Source organism: Trachurus trachurus (genome assembly GCF_905171665.1).
Source record: "Trachurus trachurus genome assembly, chromosome: 11".
Classification (NCBI taxonomy): domain Eukaryota; kingdom Metazoa; phylum Chordata; class Actinopteri; order Carangiformes; family Carangidae; genus Trachurus; species Trachurus trachurus.
The window spans coordinates 31114520-31137979 of NC_139904.1; the positions used below are offsets into that span (position 1 = coordinate 31114520).

At 42.0% G+C, this 23460-nt stretch overlaps 1 protein-coding gene across 2 annotated transcripts in view; it reads left to right on the plus strand.

Moving 5' to 3' along the window:
• The window catches only part of trappc9 (trafficking protein particle complex subunit 9), a 319927-nt gene that overhangs the window by 26827 nt on the left and 269640 nt on the right, over positions 1–23460 (plus strand). For both annotated transcript variants that reach the window (XM_083981671.1, XM_083981672.1), the window contains 3 exons: positions 849–992; positions 16075–16201; positions 17959–18104. In XM_083981671.1, coding sequence (XP_083837797.1) covers positions 849–992; positions 16075–16201; positions 17959–18104 — 417 coding nt within the window. The remainder of the gene's footprint in view (positions 1–848; positions 993–16074; positions 16202–17958; positions 18105–23460) is intronic.

Genomic DNA, 23460 nt, shown 5'->3' on the forward strand with positions numbered 1-23460 from the left:
TATAACTTTCTCAAATATTGTGTATTAACAATTCAGGGAAAATGATGTGTTATCAGTGACCAGAGTGTCAGCAATGTAAGATATCTCATCTCTGTCTGCTTAATCAGACCTCAGAACAGTTGAACTACAGTTATTATACATAAAGTTACATGACGTTATAGTTAATGTCTTATGTGTTGTGCACTTTATTGTTTATTTTTACTTTAGCGTTAGACATGCAATGGAAATATCACTTTTTGAAGGCTCTTTAACATATATTTAGGTGTTTGTCTTGCCTTCCGGCCTCCAAAATGTGAGAATTGACAAAAAGTCTGTAATGTTCAGGCTCCCTAGGTTGAAATCCATGTGGTTTTACGAGCTGTTCCCTCAGTTGTCTTCCAGTGATGTAACTAGGATTCTAATTTGCATAATACCACCTCTACCTGGGACCAGTAGAAGGGGCGGGGCAAGTGGTGATTCATTTGCATTTAAAGGGACAGACACTGAAAGCAGCCGTTGTGAACAGGGCTGTTTAGAGAGGATGAAAAGAGCTGTGATGTTTGATCCTTGGGGGATTTTGACCAAAGCATGTCACAGACATGTCTTTAAGACACCTGGGAACTATTTTAATTTGTGGAAAGGGGGCATCATATGTCTCCTTTAATATGTCAACATCATATCTTGAAGTCAGATGAACAGTATGATTATGATTCTAGACTCTATTGATGCTTGTGTACTAATTTGGTTTGGTAGCTGTGTAACATTAGATGTCAGCAATGAGCTTTGTCAGTGCTGTGACTCTCTCTCTCTCTCTCTCTCTCTCTCTCTCTCTCTCTCTCTCTCTGTCTCTCTCTCTGTCTCTCTCCCAGGCTGCCATCGAGGCTGGGCTGCCGTACAGATGCGGCTGCTGCATGAGCTGGTGTACGCCTCGCGTCGCATGGGCAACCCCGCTCTGTCGGTGCGCCACCTGTCCTTCCTGCTTCAGACCATGCTGGACTTCCTGTCGGATCAAGGTCAGAAAAAAACCAACAAAAAACCACAACAACCAAAAAAAAAAGCCACAGTAAACACCGAAACCTAAACCCCTGTGAGCGGCTTCCAGCAGCCTTCATACCCAGACATCAAAACTCCGCCGCCCCTGTCCTCTGGTGATTTCAGCATTATACCTTGTGCTTAATAGTATACGACGCACAACAAAGCCAACTTTTTCTTGGCGCCGAGTGCGACATTGTGCTGTGAGCAGAAATCCTGTGCAGCCAGGAGATAGGGTTTTTTTTTTTTTTTCTACTGAAGCAGTGTGAGCCAGACGGTCCACTGGACACACAATAGAGGGCCAGTGTAATCCCTGGTTGGCTACAGAGCATGAGAATGGAGGGAGAGGAGGGAGAGGAAAGAGGGAGGGAGAGGAGGTATGAGCAACATGAAGTAAGCTTACTGTATAAAATATTAAACATCAGCAGAGGGACTTGTGCAGCTGTGTTTAGGGTGCTGATAGTAAAAGCCTTCTTAGGAGCCGTCCTGCCGGAATAATGTTACTATCTACAGCCTCGCATACATCAAAAACACCAGCCACTGATGTAACTACTACCGCCACTGTTGAGTATTTTCTCACTGGAGGAGCTGACCTTGTAAGCCACAGTGTGTTGAGCGCTGCTTTCGCTACAATAAAATACCATTTCATATTTACTCTGCTAACTTTTCTGGGCTCAGAGCGCTGCCTGCAGCAGTTTGGGCGCTCTCCTTTGATTGCCTTTACTCCACTCTGCAGTGGGATATTAAAAATGTCAGACAGGTTATTGTAGGTTGCTGTAGTGTAGTGGAATAAGTCCCTGTTGTTGTTAGCTTGGAGTTTGTGTGTGTGTGTGTGTGTGTCAAGAATAGACTTTGACAGAGGAGGATGTTGGTGTGGCTCTGCAGCAGATAACAACAGCGTCGGCTCTCAGAGGGATTCCTGCGCTCATGTGGGAAACCTGTCGTCATCAAACATCTATTGATGATGAGCCAGGGTGACGCATTCTGTGTTGTTTGGTGTTTTTTTGGGGGGGGCTTTAGTACATCAGGCGGCCTCAGGTGACCCAGCCGAGGCGGTGCCCTCGCTGCACTCTAACCAAACGGTTTGCTTGATCCAGAGCCACCTGGTAGTTTCCTCAGCAGCCTCCACGTTGTTGTAGATGACTTCCTCTTTCTTCTTGCCATTGATCCAGAGCACAGTGGGGACTGTCCTGAAAGATCCTCCCGTCCTACCTCCACAGGCAAGCACCTTGCCCTCCAGCCTTGTCTGGGCCCCCCATCGTTCTCTGCCTTCTTATTTTTTACCTTTCAACCCAATTGATTAGATTAGATTATACTTTTATTGGCATTGCACAAGTAAAACAAAATTGTTTGCAAACCAATTGGCGCAGAAAGAATAAATACAACAAAGAATAGATTATAGATTCTAAACTCTAATAAAACACACATAAGCACCAACAACCATCTTGTGACCATTTCACAACTCCATTTGCAGCATTCAGTAGCTTTACATATTGTGCATTGGTTTAAGCAGCATTCAGAGCAGCAATGGCTCTTGGGTAAAAACTGTTTCTTAGTCTGTCTCCTTGATTTAAGTCTCTTCAAAAACGCAAGTATTTGCTTCATGTGTTGTAATGTTACGTAATTATATGTTATTCTCTCACAGGCCCTCATTTATCAAACTTGCGTACACCAAAAAAATGGGTGTACACCAAATTCACCGCAAGGAAGGGGGGGGTCTCTGCTACCTGTCCAGGTGCAGCTGATCTCCGCGGCGGAGTGTTTTTTTTTTTTTTTTTTTCCCCCGTCACCGGGACCTGTCAGCGGGAGATCGGTCCGGTGTTTCACATCCCTCCATCAGCCGAACCATGCCAGCGGTGCTGATGGTCATAAAGTCGCGTTCGCAGCAGTAATATGCCTATGATTTCTCCTCAGTCACTTGTGTTTAGTAAACTGCAGCAGCATTTCATGAGGTCGCTGGGTTTCCTGACGTGGTCGGTGACACGTGCGTCTGCAGCCTCCATCCACCGGGATGACGCTTATCAATCACAAAATCTATCAATCTATCAATGTCCAGATATTTAATGTTGCCGCCCTCTCCCTGTTCAACGCGGTAATGTCAGTAAAGTCCGTCTTCTTGGCCGTCTTCCGTGTCTCCATGTGGTAAAAGGGGCAGGGCGACGCCTCTAAAGCAGGAATATATCGGGGCGTGACATTTAAATGACGCTCGTTTTCAGCCGCCGGATTTATCACCACCACGCCGGTTCTACACCGAAATCAGCAGCGTACACACTTTTAGTAAATCACACGTGACACTTGGCGTACACTGATATTTACACCAGATCCTGCGCAAGTTTGATAAATGAGGGCCATAGTGTGGTGATTGTGCAGGTCACAACTTGTCCACAAGTGTGTTTTGGAGTTGTTGGATTGTGTATTTAGTTTGATGAGGGAAAGTGGATTGCATTCAAGGGGGGAGTTGTGGATTCTACAAGTGAAGACCACTTCAGACCACTCCAGTTCTTCTGCGGCCTCTGGGGGCTGGGACTGGAAGTGAGCAACTCTCCATTGAGCCCCATGTTAAAATAGCCGACTTTACAGCTTAAAAAAAACATATTTACAGCCTGGTACACTTTATTTTTTTGGTCTCTACCGACAGTTTCCACCTCCGTGAACATTGTGGGGGGGTTGTTGTTGTGTGGTGTTGTTTAGGCTTAAAATTTGTACATAAATGAGGGCGTGGTTACGTTGAGTGACAGGTTCACAGACAGTTACCGGCCGTTAATTGGTTGCTTCGAGTTCAGTGGGCGGGTTCTCGGCCGGCAAACCGCTGCACCTCTCCAAATATGGAAAGTAGACTCCCACTAAAATCCAAGATGGCGCAGTTCAAATGGCCGTAGTAGGAGCACAAAACAGACTCCCCCAAACCAATGGGTGACGTCACGGGTGCTACATCCATTCTTTTTACAGTCTATGGTTGCATTAGCTGAGCAGCTCGCGTCTCTGCCCCACCGATCTAAAAACAGCTTGCACCGACAATTAAAGGTAATGAACCTACTACTAAGACTAAAGGGATTATGGCAATAGGCGAATTTGCCAAAATGTTGAAATATCCCTTTAAGTTACAGGTACTGTAGGCTTACGCTGATATTATATAAATGTTGTATATTACTCACATTATCTAAATACTTCTTTCTCAGATGTTCACAGTCTGCCCTGCTGCTGATTCTGACTCTCATGTCAGTGCTTATCTTACTGCACATTGAGGGTTGACACATGTCAAATAAAACTTCACAATAATGTTGTGCATCACAATATTGGGCCCACATTTAATAAAATGTAATTGAAGAGAACAGACATAAACTCAGCAGGCAGCCCGATGAGAAGCCGTGGGTCGATCCTGCTCAGTGTATCTGTCATGTGGAATCCATCCACTCTTATTTTGTTTGTGTAGCTGACTCAGGAGAGAAATTCATAAGAATTTCTAAGATTGCTTAAATATTTGTAGGTCAATAATATTAACACAGAAAAACTGAGCAAACGTGAGTGTAGTGGTACTTCGTGGCCAACATCAAGAGTTATTTTCATTTTCAATAGACAGAAAATTGTGAGAAACAACATATTTTGCATTTTGAAATGTAGCTATACTGTATGTGTGGCTTATTACCTGAGTTTACTGTCATATAAAACGTGGAGAAAGGACAATTGTTTTCATGTCATAAGCTGTAAATTTGTTGCAATGTAGCATTAAAAAAAGAAAACCAGTTTAATATCTGATCAAGTAATCAACTAACTGGAATGCTCATTCTCTAGAGAAATAATAAATCTGCCACCAGGGTGGTTTTAAAGTCATATTTTTGTAATTGTATGCAATTTTTTTTTATTTGTTGGTGCTTCTCTAAAATCTGCTTTAATTGAAAGGAAACTAAAAATAGACAGAGTCTTGCTCATCTTTTTTTATTTTGCAAATATTGATGACACTGTCTGTACGTATGGTGAGAAAACACATCGTCTTTGAGGCAGGGTGACATCTGCCATTCTCCTCAGTCTTCAAGTAATCACATCCCTCCCAGGAGCCGTGTCTCTGAATTGGTTTGGTTCTTTTCAAAGGCCTCTCTCGGGCTGCTTGTATCTTTTCAAGTCTTTGCAGGAATCATCGGGAACATAGCTTGAATGTTTTATGAGAAGACTTCACCTTTGCAGCCGTGCTAGAATTTGAGATGACTCCCAAAGGCTCTTTGTCTGGGTCATGACAGGGTGACCAGGTAGGGCTAATTAGAGCTGATTCCTGCACTGCCCCGCAGTGTGGCCTCTGGGGCAAGGAAGATAGTGAGAAAGAACACAACCGAAAACATGAGGGTGAAAAAGAGCGGAGCAGCAGGGTAGATGGAAGAGGTCATGACTGATCACATGTTTCCACTGGACGTGACTGAGCTGTAGTTCTGTTGTTACAATCTATCAAACTACAACTGTCTACCTTTTTTTTAATATTTAACTTGTAATGTACAACTTAAAGGTCCCATAATGTATGAAGGTAGATGCCCACATATTAATGATCAAGCAGGTCTAGGTTCTATAATAATATTGTCAAAGTATCAAAGTGCTCAGTCCACAGACAGGTGCACACACCCTGTATTCAGAAACTCAGCCTTAAAGCAGAAGTGAGTGATCCGGTCGTTTTCGCTAATGCTGCGTTCCAGGCAGGCTTTTGAAATCGTAAATTACAGCTTCAAGTCACAACTTACGACTTTGTAGCGTTCCAGGCAACCCACTCGTGTTTTTCCGACCTGTTTTACCGGTGAAAGTCACTATAACGGCCACTCGTAACTTCCGACCGGTGAACTCGTACCAGATCGAACTGGTACCACTTCACGGTCGGAAAAATACGAGTTTCCTTGAACGCACCATAACAGTCCTCGTCCCTACGTCGCCACATTCACGGCGTTCCTTGGCTGCACACACAGCCCTGCATGCCGTTCTCTCTCCTCATTGGATAAAAACTGTAGGATACGATAAATGTTTTCTCCTCGGCTCAGAGCAGAGCAGAGTGACTGACAGACCCGTGTTTCAGACCAAACACTCTATGTAAGTGATTGCTGTCGGAAGATAGAACTATTTAAGACTTATATTAACACAAATATATCACTTACTTCTGCTTTAAAGGGACAACGAGGAGTTTATATTTGGTTATTTAAAAGTCTCATATTAATGTGGATGAATCTACGTTACCACTTGTTAATGGTCCATTTTAGATAAATCTATGGTTTTGTCTCTATGGTTATTTTGTTATTATTAGTGGTGGTGGAAATGCTGGGCGAGCCGACCAGCGTTTCTTTACTTTCGGTTTCGTGGCGAGTCCTGAGAATAACGCCGCCGAATCGCTGTTTATGGTCGGAACTACGACGGTATGTGATCGTCTTTGAACCTCTGACTTTAATTCTTGATGAATGAAAACATGAGTCTGTCTTGCGCCGGTCAAAGAATTTCACGGTGCGCGGAGGCTCATAAATGTAGTGTCCTGAAGCTAGTCGGTTGTTGTCGTAGCTGTTTGCTTCAGGTTGCTGTCGTGCTGAAAGGTGAAACACTCTCATAGTGTAGTGTCAGGTCAAGGGCACTTTAAAGCGGTTTATCTTCTAGAACCTCTCTATATTTAGCAGCATTCATACTTTCAGGTCTGAATGGTCTTCATGTCCCAGAGAAGTTCCCACCACCACGCTTCATCATATTGCAGATGGTATTGATCATGTTTAAGGTTCTGACCAAAGTTAAGTTGGTCTCTCATCAGACCAAAGGATCTTTCCCCTCGTTCTCTGAGTCCTTTAAAGTTCTTTGGCATATGCCTTTTAGTCAAAGTGGCCTCCGTCTATGAGATGGTCATTCTTCCAGCAGGAGGACTTTGTTGAGGAATGACCCTTGGCCCTTGCTGCCTGGTTTCTCAATTTGGGTGGATGTCCAACTCTAGAAGAAAGCCCTTGTAGAACAGTCAGTTACTGTACGTAGAATCGATTACATAACCATGCCTTAAAGGGATAGTTCAACATCTACACATTCACCACACTATGAGATAATAATAGAATGCTACGAGAGAGATTTGTTTTTGAGGCAAATGCAGAGACTGCTACCCGAAAAACTGCCCCTGACGGACGGGAACGTGCATCAGCGGTTTTGCATGAATTTACCTCTAAAACAACTCTGTCTGGTAACATTCCATTATTATCTCATAGCCTGGTGAATGTGCAGGTCACAACTTGTCCACCAGAGCGTTGTGGAGTTGTTGGATTGTGTATTTGATGAGTTTGAGGAGGGGAAACCAAGAAATCCCATGAGCCTCCGTAGTGTAGCTCTGAGCAGCTCATGGCTCTGCTCTGCCATTCTAAAAATAACTTACACCGACAATTAAAGGTAACGAACCTACTGACTAGGGATTATGGCAATGGGCCAATTTGCCAAAATGTTGAACTATCCCTTTAAAGGTTTTTATAGCTCCAGTTTCTCTCTTCCCAAAGATGTCAATAAAATCATGTCTACAAATGACAAAGCACATAAAGAAATGCCTGGGGAGATTTTTCCTTTCTTTCATCACAATCTGAAAATCATAAAAGCATCAGGAAAATCACAGCGTTGTCACTTGAGGAGCGTCGTTAAAACTAGAGGTCGTGAACTTAGAATATTGTTTTAAAATTTGAAAATGCACAGCACAGCACGGTTGACATCAATTATTCCTGCCCAAATTGCCATTTTCTTCCACCAACATTACTTAGTCTGACATCGGCTTCTTCCACAGAAAATAAAATAGCCAATTATTATGGCTGACTTATCGTTTTGTTTGATGTACTTCGCCTGCCATCTATCATGTTGATTAAAGGAACTTGTCATCTGCAACATGTCAACCAACGACTCTCCAATTACGTTTCATTGTCACAGCGAAAATCAAGGCGTTCAGCTGTCAGTCCAGGTTTCAGGGGGGTCTTATGGTCCATTTGCCTAGAAAATGGGTTTTTCTTGTTCTATCTGGTATTAGTCTACACCCTGTTTCCATCACAGATCCTTTTGTGGGCATTTTGTCCTCGCTCTAACCTCGTAATCACATCTGTCTCAGGTGATGTGACCACATGTCGACTGCTCTAAACACAGGTGTGAATGCACCTTGAGGACGCATTTGAGATCCAATCACTCATCCACCATTGGGAGGCGGTCTGGACCACACGTGGCCACGTTGTCTCAGCACTGTGAAAGGAGATAAGATACGTTTTACCTGTCACAGTAGCGGAGTATAAAAAGTGAAGGTGAAAATATAAAAAGAAGATGATATACTGTACAGTTATATACCAAGTGTCAATAAAATAAATATATACAGTGCTGAGTTTGCTGCATGAGGAATAAAAATATATACATAACAATAATAATATAAAGAAAATAAATATACAGTAGGCAAAAAAAAAAGTATAAATTCAACTTGTTGGAGTTGAATAGTACAAAAATACAAGGTAATGAGTGCACCAGTAGCAAGAGTCCAGAGTGCAGGTTATTGCAGAGTAATGGTGGTTGGAATGAATGAGCTGCTGTTGCACCAATGCAGTCACTGCACCGTCTGATAAGTGCCAGCACAGTTTCATAATGAACAGAAAATCTATCTTTACCTTAAAGCCTAATGTTATAGAGCTGCGAGCAGAGCCTTACTCTTTCTCACTCAACACCTACCTGTTTATTTGCATAGAAAGCAGGGGAGTAACATCTGATCACAAGTTGTCAATGGGACGGTGTTTTAAAGAGTTTATTGTCATTGTTATGAAAAACAATGAGATAGCATTGGAGCATCTTCATACATGGCACACGACACATACAATTACATAAATAGAGACACCAAAACCCTGGTGTTCAGTCCATTAAAGGTAGTTAGTTAAATGTATTTGTCCCGTAGGACATTTGTCTAGGACATGCATGCAGGTTGCTACATATACAGTACACATAAAATAGTGCATGGTGCATGGACAGGACATGCATGTACAATTAAAGTGCATCACAATACGTCTACGAATATAAATAAATACAAAAATCACAATCACAATACACTATAGAGTTCCTGTACAGGTAGCGTTTTTTATTCTTAACTGGAACTCTGTAGCGTCTGCCGGATGGGAGCAGCTGGTATCCACTGTGTAGGACATGACAGGGGTTGGTGATGATTTTCTTAGCCTGTCTAACAATGATTTTATCAAAAAGCATCTGGAATGATGCAAAGAGTACAGTAAGAAGTACGACATCAGAGGAGTGTGATGAGAGTATCGCAAAAATGCAAAGTCTAATTCACAGGTCTCATGTGTGTTGCGTGTGGAAGCAGTGGTGGGGGGTAGAACAGTTGGGTTGTTCATTCAGTAGCCAGACTGCTTGAGGGAAGAAGCCCTGGGTCTGGGTCTGGGTCTGGGTCTGGGTCTGGTGTAGCCAGGTACAGATGAACTTAGAGCTGACCACTTGTGATTGGATCCCTGAAGACATTTCCTCATTCCAGGTCTGAAACGTATCACAAAATACAAGCCAGTTTAGAGTCAGTGTGAAGGCTGCACAGTCTCATCCACAGCAAAGATATTCAATAAATGGAAAGATCCTCCATGAGCGGCTGCTCCAATGATAGAAATGGTTTCACTTCCTGTCTCTCTAAATGGGCGTGGCCAACCGTCACCCCACCTCGTCTGTGATCGTGTGTGTGGATTTATACAATTTGTAGGTAGATGAAAGTGAGATATTTATATTTTCTTATGATAACATTAAATATTTACACCACTAACAGTCATATTTAGCATGACAAAAATAATTGAAATCATTTTCACGGGAGTTCGCGGCCGTTTGTTTGACGTTGCCTAGGAGATCTGTGCCAAATCTGGCGAGAGTGTGTCGTAGAGACAGAGACAGGTCTGGAACAAAGTGGATTTTCTCCTGATGTGTCCGTCTGAAAATTGCCATTTTGGTGTCAAACTGTTCAGAAGAGATGTGGTTTGTGAAAAATGAGTCCAAAATTTACTTCAGTGACTGTGGGGAGAAAGACTCGACCATAATCTGTGTTCACGTTAAATTGTCCCATTGGAGTCAATACACTCTATGCTGCCTCTGGTCTCCCTAAAGGGGCGTGGCCGTGCAGAAGCCCACGTGACATCATACAGGAAACTGACTCATCATGGAAGGTCTTGGTTTATAAACCGTCTTTGTCGACAGTCCTACTTATGCCTCATTTGGGGGAAATAACAGAGGCTGATACATCAAATAAAAGAAGGGAAGGCAAGGAGGATGGAAAAGAGTTTTGTGGCCGACAGCAGGCCTGAAGGACCGGGGCTGCACCGCATCATCTACAAACAAATCAATACTTTGTTTGCCCTTCACAGATCATCCCTCACACCGGCCTACCTCTTATTATTTTCCTTTTTCACGGAGCTTGTCCTTACAAAACAATTTAAAAATCCAGCTCGGTTGAAACCTGCTGCTTTTTTTTTTTTTTTATGAATTATTTTGGATCCATTCTGACAAACCGGGGAGGTATTGATACGGCAAAAGTACAAAAGACACTGCCGGAACACCTGAGGCCTCTCATTACTGTCCCACTAATTTGTATGGTGTGAGCACGGCTTCACGTCAAGCTCTGGAAAGCGCAGCCTTTTTAATGAAGCGCGTGGTAGGGGAAGGTAGAACCGCAAACAAACTGCTTAGATGAAGGCAGATTTAATAGGTGCAAATCTCAGAAGTGTCTCTCCCTCCCGCTCTTCAGTCGAGGTGATGTCGGCTCCGTTTGCACAGAAGAGGGACCCGTAGCAAACTTTAACTCATGCCGCCTCTTTTCTTTTCATCCTGGTCCTTGGATTCGTTATTCCTCCTCCAGACGACTGACACCCGGAGATGAGATGCTTTGAGTTGGTGGGAACTTGCACGAACCGCGAGAGCTGCACCTTTTCTCCTCTCTGTTTTGTTAGGTGTAAAAAAAAAAAAAGTGCTTATCTGGACAGCGTGTTCCAGCTGTCAGCCTTAGAATGTGCTTTGTTGTGTGTTAGCCTGGGCAGGGAGCTGGGTAAAAAACAAGTCAACAGGGTAGGTTTTCTTCTTGTTGAACCTGTGCGTTTGATTGTCTGAGAGCCATGACACCAATCTGACCTGCAAAAGAAGAAAACTATTGGCTCAAATAAGGGTCAAAGAGATGTTGACAAATAACTCCCAACTCTGCAGTTGTGAATAAAACTTTAGAAATAAAAATCCCGGTGAAATACATGTGTAAAGATTTGTACTTGTTAAAAAAAAGGTGTTTGTGAATAAAATGAAATACATCAGCGGTGAAGTTCCAAAGACACAATGTAGTGGTTTTGTAAAAAACACTGTGCACACATACAAAGCAGAAAACTACAGAGCCAAAAAATGGATGGTATCACGGCAACACACGTCTTTACATACGGGCCAATGAGGAGGCAGGGAGTGCCGTCACCTCCGTTTCTGCCGCGGGTCCTGAGGTGTAGTAGATTTTCAAGATGGATAACAATGTGGGCTCCGCCATGACCCCGGCGGGTTTGCATACATACAGCTCATTAAATGTTTACTATTAGTTTTGACAGAGTCATTAAATATAATTAAAGTCTCTCCTGGGTGGACGAGCCCACACAGTGTGGGAACATGGAGCGCTGAGTCTTACGCACAGTTCGGTGCTACTGTGTCTCTGTGTAGACTTTTTCATTACCACAAGTCATTCACAGAATTTCACCTGCAGATTTATTTTCCGGGTCGACAAACAACAAACTGTGGAATTATTTATGAGCAGGTTTACGAACCCAGAATCTTGAGCTGACCCTAATTTGAGCCCGTACGCAACAAATGTTTTGCTTTTGGTAGAAACTAAAACTTAAACTGGAACAGTTTTCCAAGTCGTACACAAGTGAGTGAGAGTTGTTTTCGAGGTAAATGCAGAGACTGCTTGCCGAAAAACTGTCCCTGACAGGAATGTGTTTTGCATGAATTTACCTTGAAACTCTGTCTGGTAACCCTCCGTTATTATCTCATAGCGTGGTGAATGTGCAGCTCACAACTTGTCCACCAGAGCGTTGTGGAGTTGTTGGATTGTGTATTTGATGAGTTTGATGAGGGAAACCAAGAAATCCCATTAGCCTCCGTAGCGTAGCTCTGAGCAGCTCACGGCTCTGCGCCGCCGTTCTAAAAATAGCTTGCACCGACAATTAAAGGTAACGAACCTACTGCTATGACTATAGGGATTATGGCAATGGGCCAAGTTGCCAAAATGTTGAACTATCCCTTTAACTGTAGCGATATTAGAGGAGGCCCTGGTTAATAAATTGGCCTCAGCTGTGGCTCCGGCTTGAAGATCCAAAGTTACCACGGCAATTTGAGGTGGTTGCCATGGCGATAGACGCACCCCAGGCTAAGGCAGACAGAGATGTTGATGTTTCTGCTTCGGAGCGTCAGCCCGATGGCAGTACAGTCCTATTTATTATAAATCACCCCAAATAAAACTATTTCTGAACATTTTTTTCTCCCAAAACTATAATGATTTATGTTTTTTAACTCATTGAGTGCCAACCACGTAATTTCTCGTTTTTCGTTCCCATGCGTTGAGTGCCGAAAACGTAATTTTACGTTTTTTGCTTTTTTTTTAAATTATGAAAATAGACACTTTAATACACATTATATGTAAATTTGGGGACTCTACGACGAGTAGAACTGAAATAGATGACGATCAAAGTCACATGACAGCTCATGATCTGGAAGTTTTTATCATAACTCGGCTTCTGCAAACGAGTTCTGCATGCAGATGCAGCGCAGCTGCTCTGCTCTCACCCGCGCTGCTGCTCCAGCTGCTCGAGCTGCTCGGAGCTGAACCAGGAAGCTCTCAGCCGACAGTCCGCCCGGTCTTCAGCTGGAGCAACACCGTGTCCTCCCCAAAGTCCTCCCGCGGTAAAATCTGATGGTCTCTGGGCCAAAGCAGACCGGCATCACCGACCCGTACCACAGAAGGACCGCGACCACCGGCGGGACCGGTCTTCCCGAGCCGCGGTGGCCGACTGACCCTCACGCTCCGCGGGGAGAAGCTGTGACACGGCACGGTGCGTCTGTGTTATTGTTGTTTAGTGGCGCCCCCCCCGCCCCCGATGGTGGTTTTGTGAATAGAACAACAACTGTTGTATATATTTATCTTATACGAGCCCTTTGATCCAGAAATGCGAGTGTCAGAAGAGCGACAGACACAAACAGCGCACCTTTCATAAAAGACGCTCTATCTCCTTTTCTAGAAAAAAAGGAGGGATTTTGGTGAAACCCAGCCATGTTTAGCTTGACTTTTCTCAGGAACGGAGGCACGTAGAAACAAACGGTTTGTGGCCACTTGAAGCATTAAGGTAAACCTTTCAATTGAGCCACAGTATGTGTTGGTGGCAATAATATAGAATACACTGTGGCTCTACATAAAAAGTCAAAAATGGTCTAAATTGCCGGTACACTTGACTAAAACTTTGGAAAGGAGCGCGGCACTCAATGAGTTAATATTCTATAGGCTATCGGTATATGCAAAGAATTCTGGCTACCTGTGCAGTTGTCTTCAGCTCTATGGAGCGTTTTAGCTTCTCTCAGGTTATTGTTTTGTCTGTATGGCCTGTAGCCTTGTCTCTCATCAACCTGTATTCAGCCCAAAGAGTTAAAGGGATAGTTCACCCAAAATTTACATTTCATTATCTCCTCCCCCTCATGTGGACTAAGGGCTGGGAGAAGTTTCAGAGTCCTCCGTGGCTTCTCTGAGTTACAGGGGGTCTCAGCGTAGCAGTGCATGTCCATATAACGGTTGCAAATGGATACCAACTGTCTTCGTAACAAAAAGACACACCAAAGAACATCCAAATACCTCCATGCTGCGTATGTAATGTCCGTCTTGTATTGAAGCCCCGAAATGCGAAATTGTCCCGTCTATATTTCAAGCTTGTTTTGTAGCGGAAGCTTCTCGAAGCTCCTCTTCCCGGTTCGTCCAAATTGACGAACCGGGAAGAGGAGCTTCGAGAAGCTTCCGCTACAAAACAAGCTTGAAAAATAGACTTTTCAAATTTTTTTCGGGACAATTTCGCATTTCGGGGCTTCGATACAAGACGGACATTACATACGCAGCATGGAGGTATTTGGATGTTCTTTGGTGTGTCTTTTTGTTACGAAGACAGTTGGTATCCATTTGCAACCGTTATATGGACATGCACTGCTACGCCGAGACCCCCTGTAACTCAGAGAAGCCACGGAGGACTCTGAAACTTCTCCCAGCCCTTAGTCGATATGAGGGGGAGGAAATAATGAGTGACATTTCAATTTTGGGTGAACTATCCCTTTAGAAAAAAGGAAGAAAAAAAATTTGCTCTGAACTGACTGTTCACTACCTGCTCAGCACTAAACTACAGACAAATGTAGTGACTAGCTGGGAACAAAGTGGGGGCATTTATCAACTAAAGAGCCAGATATTTAAATTCATGTGAATGCTAATGTTGCTCCCAGTCAGCTGCATGTGTAAATAGGCGACTGCTTGCTAATAAGTTTGCCACAACAGATTTAAAAGGTGATAATTTGTCAGCGACAGTTTTGCAGGTTCCTCTGATACTGAATGTTAAGTGGTCCAAAGAACTGAAAGAGGCCAAAAACAGTCAAGAAATACTAAGACCCATTGGTTCAAACAAGGAAACACAGTCAATTAATACAAATAAAATTAGATGAAAGTTTGTTAATGGTTTACTACGACACAATGAATGTGGGGTTAAAAGAATGTCCAAACATAATCCAGTTCAAAAAGCAATTATTTTATTTAATTTAATTTTTTGTTCATATGTTGTCTTTGCAAAGTTTTTATTTGTTATGTCTGTCCATTTCTGTATTATGTTTTATTTCTTTTTACATGTCCGAAATAAACTTAAACTAAACTAAACACATTTAAAATAGATTGCACTTTTACTTTGAAGGATCTCTGATTTTTATTAGTCATTGTGGAAGAAATGAGAATGTATGAGTTTTCTATTGTAAGCTAAATGCTGAGTGTGTGTAGAGTGGAGTTGTGTCCTGGAGTGGCCCCTCACCACGCGGCTGCTGTGAACACTCAGACGCGGCAAACAAGGGAGAAAAAAAGGACAAATATCTCATCAATCATGAGAGCTGTGAGCCAGGAGGACAACTGAGCTATTACTCCATTCATCTCTGGCTGTTTTATTCCTCTCCCTCTTCTCCCCTCTCCCTCCGGTTCCTTCCTCCGTCCATCTCTCACATCTCACTTCACTCCCTCCGTCATCCTCCCGTTCCTGCCCTCCAACCTCTCCCTCTCTTATCGCCTTCCTTTCTGTCTTCCTCTCTGATTTGCTAGCTGAAGTGTCTGGCTCCCAGTTTTATATTAACATTTTTATATGGACAGTTTAGTTGGACAGTTTTTACTGTTGCCAGAGGACATAAAAACCCTCGCGGCCGTTGATGCGGGCGTCTCCTCTCACAGGTACGGTGTGTATCTCCGGCTGCTGATCAGATAAACATCGTCTTTTGGATCACGCAATGAGGATGTAGCCTGTTTTTTCCCATTATTTTTTATTGAACAGTTTTTTTATTGGATGTACAATAAAGTGAGAGGAAAGCACCAGGCTATCATAAGAGCTCCTAATGTACTCCTAGCAAGGATTATAGATCTGTGTGAAATCCTCCTGAGTAAATGTCCCTCTCCACTTTGATGGACAGTCCTGAAACTTGCACAGCCAAAGCAAATTGTCCAGCCGGGTGAGCAGTAATGTTCCCTCAAAAGGTATTGATGGCACAATAAAACTTATATTTTACTTGAAGGCTGGGGCTCTTATTGCTGAGAGGGAGAAACACCTCACAGCCCATTAACGTCTGCTTAATTTACACCACACACAACCATGAAATCTGGATGGCGGAGACGGAGCTGAAATGATCAGGGTGTGAGGGAATTTAAGGGGAATGGTGTTATGTTATAATTGCTGCTGTCTTATCAGAGGATAATTCTATCTATAGATTTTTTTTTCCAGCTCATTGATTTTTTTTCTTCTTCTCTTCTGTTCCATTCTTCATTTATAGAGAAGAAAGAAGTGACCCAAAGTCTGGAGAACTACACCTCCAAGTGTCCGGGTGGAATGGAGGTCATCACCCTTCCTGACGGCCTGAAGCTCCCTCCCGTTCCCTTTACAAAGCTTCCCATTGTCCGGTAGGAGACCAGCCATGGTGTCACATGTTGGCTTCCTTTTTTTTTTTTTTTTAACTCAGCGACATATCACCCAAATTAGAAATCTGTAGCAATTATGCAATCGACGCATCAAAGTGGCAGTTTCTTACTGTGAAAAGATAGGCTGAAAAATTAAAAGAATCTCCTAAAATGTAATTGGTGCTTTTAATTTCAATTGCTTTGAAATGTGGCTTTACATGAATCTTTCAGCGATAATTTTAAAAGTATTCCTCAAACTGGATAAATTAGTTTTTTTCCTCTTTGAAAATAGTTTAAAAATCGTTGTGTGTTTGTTTGATGATTTCAAATCCAATTTATTACCAAAATGTTAGTGTGACTTCTTCAGCCTGTCTGGGACACTCGTCTGTTTAATCTTAAAAACTGGGTTGTAATGAGGTGCTTTTACTTAAGAAGTCCTGCTCGGCGGTCGAGTGGTTAAGAGTACGCCCCATGTTGGCAACGCCCATTGAAGAGATCGCTGGATTGATTCCTGACTGTGCCGATCTGTACTGTGTGTCATTTCCCCAGTCTCTCTCCACGATCCTGTCAATTAAAGGCAGAAATGCCCTAAAAATGATCTTATCTTGGTGACACTCTGAGCTGCTGTTAGAGTGACAAAGAAGAATCGATTCCTGGTAAGCTGCCACCAGTAGAAAGGACAACTAGTGTGGACATAATTTAACAATGTAACTGTTCATCTTTACTCTGACCCACATCATGCAATTCTGACATCATATCAAAACAGAATTATGACCATACAGCAGATCAATTCACATGCAGTGATTCAGGATCAGTGCTCATTATCAAATAAGTTCAGACTGATGTGGGACAACAGTGGAGTGAGGCTTTTATGAAAATATATTAGATTTTCTACAAAAACAGCAAAGATGTGACAGATACATGACAACCTGAAAACCATCAAGTCTTTTATTGCATCAACAAATTGCCATCCCAGTCATAAATGAGCTTGTCAGTTTTAATATTCAAAGTTGTCTGGAAACTCCACATCTCAGACTGTTTGGGTTCAGAGACATCATATCATTAATTGTGAGCTCTGATTGGCTGGTATACAGTAGCAATTTCTCCCATGAGAGAAACAATGGTCACTCAAAAGTGGACAGAAAAAAACAAACAAACCAGCTGCTCGAGTGTTGCCAGTAAATAAAACACACTGAAAAGTTGTTATTGTGCTGTGCGGTGTGGATCCTAGTTTTAATGCTTTTTTTTTTTTTACAACACTTAAATCACTTCGCTGACAGCAAAATCCAGTTCAAAGCGAGACAGTTCTGCCTCAAGGCAAAAAGTGACCCCTGCTTACTGCAGTCGGAGGCTATGTGGAGGCAGGAGAGCTGGAAACAAACCAAAGAGAGAAGACACATTGGCAATGAAGTGGATAAAAAAAGGAGATCTTTCTCTCAATGTCATCGCAACTTTGACCTTTTGATCATAGAATTCATTAGCAAGTCTTTTATTACAATGTGTAATGTTTGACTTAATAATGAGCAGCGGTAACTGCAGGTTCTGCTGTGCAGGAGTCTTGGATTAATAACACTCCTGGGTGTGGAGTGAACTCTTTATTTTTTATCAGTTTGCTCTGCGCTGTTAGGAATCACTCAGGATATCTCTGTAGAAATCATGAATATTCATCGCAAACACTGAGACGAGTGTGACAGGATCTTTTGGAATGTGACACATGCTCATGTCACCGTTGTGTCTTCTCCTTTTGATGCCCAAACTAGATCGGTGAAGCTCCTCAATCTGCCTGTCAGTCTGCGGCCCCACAAAGTGAAAGGCCTGCTGGGACAGAACATGTCCACCGCCAGCCCCTTCATCTACTCGCCCATCATCATGCACAACAGAGGGGAGGAGCGCTGCAAGAAGATAGGTAAGTCACTGAGAGACGGAAACAAAAGAGTCATTTGCATTTACAAGCACTTGGCTGTTTGAGTTGCACAATCTTATCCATAGTCAGACTGTCCAGTCGTCAACAGCCAATCAGATTTGAGTGCTTACTTTATGAATAAGAGACAAAGAAGGACTGAAGAGACACCCTGAGTGAGGACAGCAGCAAATACATTTATGGCTATGTCTGAGAATAATTATTTAAAGGGATAGTTAAATATTTTGGCAAACTGGCCCATTGCCATAATCCCTATAGTCATAGCAGTAGGTTCGTTACCTTTAATTGTCGGTGCAAGCTATTTTTAGAACGGCGGAGCAGAGCCGTGAGCTGCTCAGAGCTACGCTACGGAGGCTAATGGGATTTCTTGGTTTCCCTCATCAAACTCATCAAATACAAAATCCAACAACTCCAAAACACTCTGGTGGACAAGTTGTGACCTGCACGTAATTTTAATTCTGCATTAATTTGCATCAAAAATAAATCAGTTTCGTAACGTTGTGTTATTATCTCATAGCGTGGTGAATGTGCAGGTCACAACTTGTCCACCAGAGCGTTTTGGAGTTGTTGGATTGTGTATTTGATGAGTTTGTTGAGGGAAACCAAGAAATTCCATTAGCCTCCGTACCGTAGCTCTGAGCAGCTCACGGCTCTGCTCCACCGTTCTAAAAACATCTTGCACCGACAATTAAAGGTAACAAAGATACTCCTAAGGGATTATGGCAATGGGCCAATTTGCCAAAATGTTGAACTATCCCTTTAATATTATTTAATGATTAATGATTAATTAATTAACCTTTATTTAACCAGGAAAAATTGCCAAGAAAAAATGTGAATGAAGAATGTGCTGAGGATGTCGACCTGAAATACAAGCAGTTTAGTTAAATTTAATATTGATTTAATACCAAAAAAAGAAAAAAAAAGATCTTAATAGCAAAACCAGTAAAATAATATTTACTGCGATCACCCCTAATGGTGAGTGCCATATAAAGTGAAGGGCTGTCAGGACTGAAGTCTTTGAAGATGATTTATTTATTGTACCTGCGGTGAACTATCAACTTCATTCTCAAGATGAAATATGTGGTAATTCAAGCCTTTTTTCTATCAAGCTGTGATTATAACTGGAATGGAGTTTTGAGTCGGGGAGCAGTGGTCCAGAAGTTATTATTCCCTGGTCTGAATAATCTTCTTCAAAGTAACTCAATATAAAAGCACATTGGTCTTTCAGACATTGTACCAATGTTGTGGGCGGGCACCAGTTTTCTTCTCATGTGAACTGAACATGGGCTTAAGTTCTCTTATCCATCCAAAGTGGACTAAACGTATGTCGGCTGCAGATGATATGTTTAGTTTTAGTTTTTTAGTTAGCATTGTAATCGTCTGTCTGCTGCTATTGGTCAGAATTGCAACCTGCTGTATCCATAGTGTGATTGGAGACTTGTCATTATGGCACCTTGGGAGTCGTTTAGTTAACATTTACTCATACAACGCTTCAAACCAAGTGGAGGACAACACACTGTAACACTAAAGGCTCAGTGGAGTAGAGACCTTGGTCTAAGTGTCTCATCTATTCAATAAGTGCACTTGAATAGTTGTGGTGTGTGTGTGTGTGTGTGTGTGTGTGTGTGTGTGTATTTAAATAGTATACTATTAAAGCTGTACAGAAAAGAAAATTGAATTTGATTCCACTGTGGGTCATAACATTAGTGTAATAACTCATCTATCAGACGATGGAGCCCAAACTTTGTGCAAAATTCTATTTTTGAGTAAATCCGGGATGAAAGTGTGGCATTTTTTTTGCATTGGTTAATGCAGGCGCACGGATTATACGTCAGCCTGTACACGATTTATCAGCCACTGATATTGGATCCGTCATCCGTCAATCAAACGTCTGAGACACACACACACACACACACCAAGCTCGGTCTCGCCCCAAGCTTTGAATATCCCGCCCGCTCGATAACGACCAATCAAATTCGTTTTCCTTACTCGGGTAAACTCATGCGGCAACTCGTGACAACTCGGCGCGACAAACAGGACAAACGGCCATTTCTGTACACCTTTAAATAAATACTATTTATTTAACTTATAAGTTTAAACTATAGCAGTCAAACTACCGTACATATAAAAAACATAACATTTTAAATGATATCCTTATTGATTAGATGCTGCATCTGATCAGACTTCAGATCAGATACATCACAATAGCAATATTGGAGTGAAGACATTTAACTCAAGTGTATCATTCCCAAGTTCTATAATTGATCTGTTTAACGATTCACCATCTAGTTAAGATTTTGAGTTGTTGTTTAGTTGTCTGAACAATGAAATAACCAAAACCAAACAACTTTCTTTATTTTTCTGGTCATGATCCCTAAAGACTGATCATGGTCAAAAATGGTATGCTGATGAACATCCTCAGAAGTGGAGTGCTGCTGCAGCCTCCCCAGGTTAAACTGAGGTTTTCTCATTTTAAAACTCATTAATTTCTTCTTTTGGTGTCACATCAGCTGGATCTCTCAGAGCCGGACCGAGATCCTTGAAGATGTTCCATCTGCACTGAATCATCTGATCAGATCTGATCAGTATTGACAAAGCCTTTCAGATGAGAAGTTAAACGTCTTCAAGAACATAGAGCTTTGAAAAGGAAACTGGACCTGCTCAAAGACAAACTCTGACCTGGATGACTGAGCGTCTCCACAGACTGTCAGAGGGACTGCGTGTCTTCTTGGACATATTCCAGTTCTCTTTTTATTGATTTTTATAATATCCGCCATGATTGGACAGATTCCTTATGGAGAGGCAAGAGCAGTGTCTGCACTCCAGGCTTATTTTTGTTGACTTGTCAAACTACGTGAGCGCACAATTTAGTTCTACAATTTTACATGAATTATAGCTGAAAGGTAATGGCCAGCTGCTGTCATTTCTCTAACGATACGCCGGCAATTACTGTGCATCAGCATTCTGTAAAAGCTGAGAGTCTATTTAATTGTAGTTTGTTATTCAGATCTTAAATGGTTTTTAATTAATTTTCCACCTGAATGTATTGATGTATTCCAGAGTTGCATTCACCAGTAAATGGCTGCTGGTAAGGTCTGGCTGTTTGTGAAGCGTCAAACCTGTTAGTGATTAAATCTCTGCCAGGGCTTTAGACATTTTGGATCATTCTTTTTTAATTTATTAAATTCATTCCTCCCGTCCCATTCTCTAGGCGTGACATCAAGGCCTTATGCACATTTTTTTTAACAGTCTTTTTCTTGTTTGTTCTTTTATAAGTTTTCCATAAACACAGCGTCATCGGAGCTCCCTAGCTCAGTCTGAATTTTGGGGATATTCAATTGCAACCAGTTACTAGAGCGGGTGTTTATGGACTGAACAAGTAATGTAGAGATGTAGATGTTGGTTTCCCTCATCAAACTCATCAAATACACAATCCAACAACTCCAAAATGCTCTGGTGGACAAGTTGTGACCTGCACATTCACCACGCTATGAGATAATAACACAACGTTACCAGACAGAGTTGTTTTAGAGGGAAATTGATGCAAAACCGCTGTTGTGTTTCCATAGAGGGCAGTTTTTCAGCAAGCAGTCTCTGTATTTGCCGGCTCTGCTCCACCGTTCTAAAAATATCTTGCACCAACAATTAAAGGTAACAACCCTACTCCTAAAACTATAGGGATTATGGCAATGGGCCAATTTGCCAAAATGTTGAACTATCCCTATAAGGATGAAGTGATTTGATTGTGGTGGTCAGAGGTTGAAGTAACTCTGATGTCACAAAACTGGTTTTTAACCAAAATCTTTGAATTTATATGCCAATATGGACCACATATCATAGTGTTGTGTTAAAATATTACTCAGTGCTCTGACTCAGGAACTAGAGATCATAACTCCATCACTGGCTGGTTGGTAGAGACAAACAGTGTGAGGCAGTATTTCTAGTCGGGGAGAAAAATGGTGAGACACAGATATGACATAAATTAAATATCAACAGTAAACCCTTTTGTTATGACCCTACTTGTACTTATTTCATGTATAATTACACGTAAAGGCTCTCATGTCTCTTATCAGATTAGATTTATATACTAAAGATTTATGCACTGACTGGGACTGCTTTGAATGAGTCAGCAGCATAAAAGCAAAACAAACAAATATATCATATAATATAGTATAATAAAACATATATATCTAAATCAAATATACATATGTATTTGCCTTCCTGTCACGGTGTCCTTGTAAACAAAGCTTACCTTAACAGGTCTGGTGTTGAATTAATGACTGCCTCTCATGAATGCCTCAACGGCCTAAGGAACATGCAGCATATTCATCAACCTGCTACGTGAGCGGCGGCCAGAGGCTCAAGGCTGCGGCCCAATCAATCACCCCCCGCCCTGACTGGGAATCTGCCCCATGAAAAACTACAGCTTGTTTGCGTCGCGTCTGGAGTGAATCAGTTCCAGAGGTTTATGAAATCCCCGACGCAGAGTCATCAAACAAAGTCCAATTTAATATTATATCTGAGTCACAAGGAGAAAAGCGTGCGTGTGCGTGTGTGTGTCCTCAGGTTGTAGACATCGACGGCAACATGTTGCCAAAGCTGAGTCAGGGACACCATGCAGGGCCGCCCCCTTCATCTCTCACTCCTTTGAAGCCCTTTGACATCCATCCCTGCGTCTTTGAAACACAAGTTTACATCTTTTTTTTAGCGAGGGTATATGTTTCTATCAAAGTGCAGTGGTGAAATGGATGCCCAGTCTAAGTCATACAGCAATTAACACAAAGTACAAGTTGTGAGACTGCATGAGAGCTGATTGTGAGAGTTGGCTTTTTGAGACAAATGCTGGAGTCACTTGGATGTATAATATAATATATAATATAATATAATCATGTGCCACTTTCACTGCAATCTTCTTTTTTGTCTTTTTTCTTTCGCTGCACTTTTATGAAATGAGTCGAGACTTGAAATGTTGCTGCTTGTTTTGGTCTTCAGAGTCTGACTTTTAAAGTGAAGCCTTGAAGAAGTGTGTATCTTCTTTGCACTGGAAAAGAAGATTATGCTGTGGTATGTTTCAAGTAGCCAAGTAGCCTTAATTCAGGGATGGTTCAGCTTGCCATTTTGATTTATTATAGAAAAAGGAAGCATTTGTATAGCATCGTACACATTTCCTGACTTCTTGTTCTCCTAGACAAGGCCAGACCCCCCTTCTTCTCTTGTTTTTCATGCCATAACCTACTACAAATTTGTATTACATTTCTATTTTTCACATTTATATTGCATTTGTATTCCAGAAGATATTTATTATATGCTATATCTATATATTGTTTCTTCCTCTAAGCAG